At 47.5% G+C, this 9,138-nt stretch overlaps 1 protein-coding gene across 1 annotated transcript; it reads right to left on the minus strand.

Moving 5' to 3' along the window:
- Positions 1-204: 204 nt before the first annotated feature.
- LOC145796539 (uncharacterized) lies at positions 205-1,104 on the minus strand. The gene is made up of 2 exons (XM_082881764.1): positions 1,008-1,104; positions 205-568 (listed from the first exon to the last, which is right to left on the minus strand). Exons 1-2 carry the CDS (start codon positions 1,071-1,073, stop codon positions 284-286), a joined length of 351 nt encoding a protein of 116 aa, XP_082737890.1. The 5' UTR covers positions 1,074-1,104; the 3' UTR covers positions 205-283.
- Between the last annotated feature and the right edge of the window lie 8,034 nt (positions 1,105-9,138).

The following is a 9,138-nucleotide window of genomic DNA, read 5'->3' on the forward strand; positions in this document are numbered from 1 at the left end:
GATTATTACAAGTGCAAGTGTTCAATTTTCAGATAACCAATCAATTTCGTTTACATTGAGGTGTAACATGATGAGATGCGATGCAATGCATGAAATGCGTAAATGTAAACACTTTTTCAGATAAAAAGTCCGTTTCATTTCATTATCTTTTCAAATGTACAAGTTTTGGAAACAAAAATCTGCCTGCGGCAGTACAAGGTAATCTATCTACCAACAAAAAGAAAAGTACAAGAAAGAAGAAGATAGCAAAAATCCGCATCTCTGCCGAGCACTCCAAGGGCTGTCAGTCCGTCCTGGTCCTCTTCCTGGACGAGGGTCCAGGAGCATCATCAGCGTCGTCGTCAGAGCCCGAGCTAGAACCGTCTCCGATCTCCTCCTCCGATGACTCGGACTCCGCCTCTGACTCCTCATCATCATCATCGTCCGGGACTGGAGCTCGCGAGCTACTCCCAACATGAGTACGCCCTCCCCTGGTACGAGGAAATATCCTGCCCTCCTCATCTCTCCCCCGAGCAGGGACAGAAGGTCCGGCCGAAGCACCTCCTGCCATGGGAATCTGGAAAGGAGGCTGAAAAAGTACACAAAAGGAAAATGCATCAGTATACTGTAGACAGTTTAAAGGTACAGAATGCAGTGTATGAATACAGTAAGAGTGCCGTGAACAGTTTATCAGTGCAGAATGCAGTGTGTGAGTACAGTGTATGAATGCCGTGAGCAGTTTATCAGTGCAGAATGCAGTGTGTGAGTACAGTGTATGAATGCCGTGAGCGGTTTATCAGTGCAAAATGCAGTGTGTGAGTACAGTGTATGAATGCCGTGAGCAGTTTAACAGTGCAGAATGCAGAGTATGAGTACAGTGTATGAATGCCGTGGGCAGTTTAATAGTGCAGAATGCAGTGTATGCAGTTTTCAGATACTGTGAGATCAGTGTATCAGGTGTTGTGCCATGAATCAGATTATGTAAAGCAGTGGATGAATGGTTTGAGGCCAGTGTCAGAAGGACATACCGGTATGCTGTAGACGGCTAGGAGGTCAAATGTCCGCTGGAGCATCCCCATCATCGAGGCATTCATCGCCAACGACTGACGGGTGTACTCGGAAGAAGCCTGCAAAAGTATCAGATGCATCAATATTCTGTGGAATATCAAATAAACTGAAATGACATGACTGTAAGAAGTACAGTGATACATACCGGTGGTAAGTCGGGGACGTCGATGAACTCATGACCAGCCGGTGGAGGGGCGAAGGGGATCTGATAGGTCGACCCACCCTGCCCCTGGAAAGTCAGTACAGCAGGCAGGGCAGGCCAGCCAGCTCCTCGTCCTCCCTGCACTCTACCCCTACCACGGACCCGGGCCCTCCTCGAAGATCCAGCCCCTGCTCCCGCTCCGGCCCCAGCCGCCGATGCCACATGCCTGGCCCCCTCTGCTCGACGGCCGCTCAAGGGGCGCATCAGGTACGTCCGCACGTACTCCTGGTAGTCGCCGGTGCCTCGGAAGCCGGCCTCCTCCCAGCCGATGGAGTAATCATCCAGCTGCTCAGTGGTGAGCCCCTCGGTCTCCCTCATCTCTGCAGGAGGGTGAGCCGGGACTATCTGCTCAGGTAACCCGCGGGTCTGGCGTAGAAAACGCTCCCCCAGGTACCAAGCCCGACAGACCGGGCCCTCTAGCAAAATCCGGAAATGCGAGGTCTCCTCCGCACCAGGGAACCGACCCCGCATCGCCGACGGCAAGGAAGCCCATGGCCGCCATGTGATCTGAAAGTAACAGACAGTTTGTTATCTACTGTTATTGAAATATGCAGTGGAAAAGCGAAGCTAAATGAACTGAAAGTAAAGCATACCTCCGTGGGGGTGATGGTGTCGAAATATCGGCGGAAGAAGCCGAACGTCTCCCGTGGTCGCCGGGTGCATCTCCCGTCAAAGCGACTCGAGAACGGGACAGCCGGAGGAGGCTCCGCAACTGGCACAGGTGCAAGCCTAGGAAAGTAGGCGTAAACCCACAACTGCAAAACAGATGTCAGTATGACCATCAGATAAAGCAGGATATACAAAATAAAGCAGAAATAGCAGAGCCGTATGTTGTGCAGTGTATTGTGTGCAGTGTACAGTGTGAGCAGTGTACAGTCAGTGTAAAGCAGAATGCATGTGTGTGCCGTGTGTACAGTATACAGCAAGTATAAAGCAGACCACAGTGTGTGCAGTGTACAGAGTACAGAGAATATCGGACAGAAATGAAAAAGCGGAGAAGAAATGTACCTCCCAAGCCCGCCAGTAACCTCCGAGTAGCTGGCCGCTGCCGCGCGATGCCGAGCTCATGTACCCATAAAGGGTGGCCAGAGCAGCGCCGCCCCAATCGTAGTGCAGAATGTCCCGGACGTCCACCAGTGCGCTGAGAAGACAGAGAGGCACGGTGTTCGCCCGGTCGGCGAATATGGTAGTCCCGAACAGGAACATGAGGAAGCCGCGAGCATACCTCTCCTCGTCCTCCGGGGTCATCTGCGCCTCCTCCTCCAATGCGGGCTGGACCCGAAACTGTGTCTCGAACCAGGAGTACCGCACGAAGCCTGGACGAGCTAGTGGCGGGGCCTCCCCCAGTAGATGGACCTGAGCGGTGGTCCACTCATCCATGTCTGTGTCGAAAGGGATCGGATCCCCCCCTACCCCGATGCCTGTGAGCATCGAGAAGTCATAAGGGGTCATCGTCATGTCCCCTGCAGCAGAAAAATGGAAAGAATCGGTGGTGTCCCACCACCTCTCCGCCAAAGCGGCAAGAAGAGGTCTGCATGTGGACAACCTAGAGAGCCCTCGGCAGAAGGTGCCAAAGCCCGCTCGGTCCACGATGCGCTGGACCACATCAGGGAGCTCATCATACCACTCCCGTGCACCAGTATTCCCATACCCGCGAATGGTATGGGAACCCTCCTGTAAACAGAAAATAACAATTGCAAGACAACATTCAAAATGCAGTTTTGAAAGGACAGATATGGCATGTATGCAAGTTTGTCAGATTCAGGCAAATACCGGGTGCCGGTGTGCTTACAGTGGAATACGTGTGCTGTGTCAGCGTGTTTGGGTGTTTTAGAACAGATATAGCATGTGTGCAAATCTAACAGATTCAGACAAATACTGGGTGCCAGTGCGTATGCAGTAAAATACAGTGAGTACAGTGTGTTTGAGTGATTCAGGACTAGTGCAGTGTGTGTGCATGTGTCAGTCTCAAACAGATATCAGTTGTATGTATGTTTACAGTCAACTACGGTCTATGGTGTATCAGATTTCAGCAGTTAAAGAGTACAACTAACTATGGCAGTTTTGTATCCTACATTGCAGAAAGTAAAGCAGAAGATGAAGAGTTACCTCGGAAGTGCCGAATGAAAGGTGGGAGGTAGGCTCACGCAGCAATAGCTCAGGCGCCACATGCCTCTCAAAGCTCCGAAACTGACGCAGGCCGTCTAGGGGCAGAACATGGATCGCCGGCCGGTAGGTCGCCGGGTCGAACGGGCGCTCGCTCAGTGGTAAGAGCTCGACCCCGGGATCCATCTCGTGGTCCGAGGGAGTCCCGCCACGTGGAATGTCGTCCGCCATGAAGAGAATGATGTGAAAATGGCCGGGAAAAGGAAAACCGAGTCGGAATGTGAAGAGTCAACTGAAAAGTCAACTCCTGAGAGGGTCGGAAATGGCCGGGAAGGCCGGAATGTGAAAAGGCACGGAAATGAAGAGGAAAGTGAGGGGAACAAACCCCGAAAAGGCTAGAACGCCAAACGAGGCACCGAAACGAAAATGTGATCGTGGAAAATGTCCGAAACGCGAAGAGAATCGCGAATCCGACGACGAAACGGGCGTAGAACGCGAAGAAACGGAGAAACGGGGAAGGAGAAACACTCTAGAGAGAGAAGGCAAGGGTTTTCGGCGTGGAGAAAATGAGGAAATAGGGCTTGAAGCCCTATTTTAAAACACCCAAGGTGAAAAGTCAAAACTGCCCCGCACCAGCAACTGTTTGCCGGTCGGCAATATTTTGTGTCGGCCGGCACTTTTTTGTGCCGGTGTAATTATTTTTGTGCCGGTGGCCAGCCGGTGGCCTCATCTTTCGGCCGGTGGGGTTCCCACAGCCTTGGTTAGGCCATATGAGAAGTTTGTGGTCTTCATAGCTCAAGAAAGTGCAAGAAAGTGCATCTCCGACGTTCAACCGGCCTCCGTTCTGACCGCGGGCCGTGTCTCCAGTGCGTGGCACTCGAATTCGTACAAGGTGTATCCTTTTTGTATCCTTTTGAATTCAAAAGTTACCCCATGTGTGTTGCACAAGTTCATCATACTACTTCAATGCATTACATCGCGCTGTCGTGCGCCACTCATTTGCATTGTTATGCACGTGTTACAAGCGTCGCAACACGCACCCCTTTGCATTATCGTGCACATTTCTCATGCATCATCATTGCATTTCCATCCCATGCATTGTCATGCATTCCGGAATACGTGCGTTGTTGCGCATTTAAGCCCGTTTACATTCCGTGTGGCATGCGTGTCGCACTTAGCATCGCACTGTTTTGTGCATTTCAAAATATCGCACTATTTTGTGCATTTCAAACCTCGCGCTGTTCTGCGCATTGCACTGTTTTGTGCATTTCAAAATTGCTCGCGCTGTTCTGCGCATTGCACTGTTTTGTGCATTTCAAAATTGCTCGCGCTGTTCTGCGCATCGCACTGTTTTGTGCATTTCAAAATTGTTCGCGCTGTTCTGCGCATCGCACTGTCTTGTGCATTCCAAACCTGCGCACTGTTTTGTGCGTTTCAAACCATCGCGCTGTTTTGCGCATTGCATTTCGTTGCGCGGCTTCGCACATATCATTTCATTACCTGCGTAGATCGCATGTTTTGACTGCGTAGACCTCATGTTTAATTTCAATACCTGCGTAGACCGCATGTTTGTAATCATTTCTTTACTTGCGCAGACCGCATGTTCATTACAATACTTGCGTAGACCGCATGCTTGGATTGCGTAGACCGCATGTTTAATTTCATTACCTGCGTAGATCGCATGTTTTGACTGCGTAGACCGCATGTTTAATTTCAATACCTACGTAGACCGCATGTTTGTAATCATTTCTTTACTTGCGTAGACCGCATGTTCATTACAATACTTGCGTAGACCGCATGCTTGGATTGCGTAGACCGCATGTTTTACCTGCGTAGACCGCATATTCATTCAATACCTGCGTAGACCGCATGTTTTGATTGCGTAGACCGCATGTTTTACCTGCGTAGACCGCATGTTTTGATTGCGTAGACCGCATGTTTAAATTTCATTACCTGCGTAGACCGCATGTTTTCATTGCGTAGACCGCATGTTTTACCTGCGTAGACCGCATGTTTTGATTGCGTAGACCGCATGCTTAATTTCATTACCTGCGTAGACCGCATGTTTTGATTGCGTAGACCGCATGTTTAATTTCATTACCTGCGTAGACCGCATGTTTTGATTGCGTAGACCGCATGTTTTGCTTGCGTAGACCGCATACTTGCCAATTTCGATACCTGCGTAGACCGCATGTTTTACCTGCGTAGACCGCGTTTTTAATTCCATTACCTGTGTAGACCGCATGTTTTGCTTGCGTAGACCGCATACTTGTTAATTCTAATACCTGCGTAGACCGCATGTTTTAAATTGCGTAGACCGCTTATTAAGTTTCGTTACCTGCGTAGACCGCATGCTCCACTTACATGTTTGTATTTCCACAGCATTGTTATGCTCTCCACTTGCTTTGCGCTGTCACGCATTTCGAGTACACCACTATTCTTGCATTGTCATGCATGTTGCTAACAATATTGTACCTGTTAAGTTTGTTTTCTTTTCAGGCACAATATTGTATGTACGGTTCATTTGAAGCTGGTGCAACCAGACGAGCCGCACAGGTATTGTATCTCCCGAGTGAGACGTATTGAGAATTCCATAATTCTCTTACATCCTTTCTGCATTGTAGTGTAGTTTGGTATGCTAGCTTAAAATTGTCGCATGTTTGCTTCATTACAGCTTCCTTTGCATGATCATAAGTTATGCTCGGCTCCGTGCATTGTTTTGCATTTTGCCCCTGCCTTCGGGCGCATATCTTATTTGTCTTGTATGTTTGTCTAAGTCTTCGGCCTTGTCAAAAATGGGTCGTCTCTGGGCTTTGACATTCACTCCCGTCATTGTTATGACTTTCGAGTTCTGTCAAAGAGGGGCAACTGTAGACACCCCATTTTTGACCGTCCTCAAGACTTGGACGTCACTGTTAGAACACACGGTGATCTTCCTTGTTTGTGTTCGTTTGGAGTTCCCGGAGGCCTCGGTTCGCGCGCCTTGCCTCAGGATCTCCGAACTCGACCGTTTAGTGTCTGGTTTTGCACCAAACACTTGCATCTTGCCCTTGAGAGGCAGGGTGGGGCTTGTAGACCATCCCTACCCATCACCGGCAGTGGCTAGAGGCCACCGGCTGGTGTCTGCTGCCACCGGCAATATAGTTTGCCGGCCGGCACTATTTGTTGCCGGTCAGCACTTTTTTGTGTCGGTCGGCACTCTTTTTGGCCAAGATGGCATTTTTGGCCGGCCGATTGCTGTTCATCTGCTTTTGCAGATATTTTTAGACAGCTGTCTTGCTTTTGCTCCCCTCCATACACATGTATGGAGGGATCTCCCTCTTGTAAAGCTTGTCTTGTAAGCTTTACAAGACATATAGAGAGAAGCTCTCTCTAAGGCAAAAAAGAAAAGGAGAGTTTTAGATATTTTTGGAGAGCAAGAACAGCCATTGTTGAGCTCTGGTTCTAGGGTTAGTGTTAGATACACAACCTATCTCTCTTTCCCTCTTATTTGTACACTAGGTGTTTTGTGTCTCACTATTGCACACAAACACCTAATGTTTCACCTTCCTCTTGGAGCTGAGGTTCTAAAGAGTTTGTTTTGAGATTTTGGTGTTGGATTCAAGCCAAAGGAGGCCATTGGAGCATCATTTGTAAAGGGGTCTTCAAGGGTGAGATTCTAGTCCTTTTTTTCCCCATTTTTGCATTGATTTTATACCTATCTTAGAGCTGTTTTTGTGATTATTGTATAACATAAAAAAGTTCTTTTTTTAGGCCCTCTTTATTGTTTATTAAGAGTGTTTGGTGGTTTGAGGGTTGTTGACCACCCTTAGGCCTCAAAAGGCCTATTTTTGGGCCATTTTGTATTAGCTCCGGGATTTTGGTGTTGAGGTCTCTTCACCATTGAAATCTTGAGGGATTTCAGTGGTGAAGATGATACTTTGAAGTCCCAAGAAGGAGAGGGCCACCCCCTCTCCTTATTGTCCTTGAAAAGGGCATGTTTTGGCCTCTTAAGGAAGCCTATGCTTGAGTGTGTGTTGAGCATGTTTGGTTTGTTTTTCATGCTTATATATCCATAATATAACATGATTTCAAGTTGGATTTGGAACTCCATGCATGCTTAGCATAGTTGCCATGTAATGCCTTGTTTGTGCCTTAATGTGCCTTAGGTTGTTAGCCTTTGTTGGAGCATGTTTTAGGCTTGGTCTTGTGAAGATTATGTGCTTATCTTGCCATGTTTTAGCTCTGTCCATAGTCGTTTGGGTTGATCTTTACATGCTTGATATAGCTCCTTTGTATTTGGGTTTGTTGGCCTTGAGTATGTGCATGTGTAGCATGGCATTTTTGCATTATTTTGGTGATTTGGAATCATTCTACATGCCATTTCAGTCCCATTTCCATGCTTGTTTGATTGCCTTGCATGCCTTTTTAATGCTTTGGAAGCATGTGTAGCATTGCTCCATGTTTTGGTGCCTTTGCATGCCTTTGCCTTTGAGCCATCTAGATGCCATCTAAGTGGTCTTTCGGGCCTTATGTTATGTGCTAAAACTCTGTTTTGGGTTAATAGGCTCATACCATGTTTAGTCTTGCAAGTGTATCTCAATGCTCCTTGGATTTGCTTTGAACACTTAGACTTTTTGTTGCATGTTTAGCTTGATTTGTTGCTTGGTTTGGCACCATCCTAACATGCATTTTCAATGCTTATGTTGCATGCTAATTGTCCATGATTCCCCCTTTCAAGTGTGCTTGAATGTTGTTTGATTTGTGCTTAAGTGTTGGTCCCTATGTGCATGTGTGTGTGAATGCCATTTAGCCTTCATTTTATAGCACTATGGCCACTGTTTTAGGCCCTTTTTAAAGTTGCCTAATTCATGTATAAGACCACCTTTCCATCTATTTGCATTGCCATATGTATGCTTGTATGCTTGCATAAGTGCCTTGCCATGCCATATTGCATCCTTAGCTTGTATGCCTAGGTTACATTGCATCTTGCATGCATTCCTTGTCCCTTGACTTGGGTGATAGGGATTGGGAGTTTTGTTTGATTGGTTTGCATGCATTTGAAATCAAAGTTGCATACTTGGTTCTTTGGGCCATCATGCATGGAAATGCGTGATTGGTGGTCCGAGAATCGAGGCACATGTCCCTTTGAGTCATTACAATGATAAGAGACATGGTTGGTGCATACATGTCTTGAATTGTGCTGCCATGCCTTGTTTTGCCCTCTGTTGCTGTGAGTTGCAGGTTCTGCAGATTTTCTTTGCCGACCGGCAGTTTAAGGTGCCGGCCGGCAATCTTTTCTCTGCCGACAGACTCAATTTTGTGCCGATGGATACACATCAGTGCCGGTGGTGATTCCACTCAGCCGGTGGTACTTCTCAGTGCCTAGGGATGCAACCCTGAGGTTTTGACAGCCTCCAGAGGAGGAAAGGAAGGAAAACAGAGGCAGCTTGTGCATGGTGGCGCGCTTCTCGAGGCGTTTTCCTGTTTTAATTAGTCTATTTAACTTGTTAATTAAATTAGGCGATTTGTAATATTAATTAGCTTGCGTAGTTAATTAATTTGTAATATTTATTCGGTCCCTCCGAGCGAGGGCAAATCTGTAATAAGTGTGCGTGAGTGTGTGTATGTCTTCCAACCTCACGTCTTTCTTCCCTTTTATTTACCTGCTTATGATGGTAGATTAGGGCACGTTTAATTCAGCATAACTTATGCTATGCATGTGTGCATCCATGCATTTTTATTACATGCATTAGGCTCGGTACATCACGCTAACTGCATCAATACTTCAATCTTCAAACTGA

Source organism: Camellia sinensis, chromosome 8 (genome assembly GCF_055761805.1).
Source record: "Camellia sinensis isolate YWXY chromosome 8, ASM5576180v1, whole genome shotgun sequence".
Lineage (NCBI taxonomy): Eukaryota > Viridiplantae > Streptophyta > Magnoliopsida > Ericales > Theaceae > Camellia > Camellia sinensis.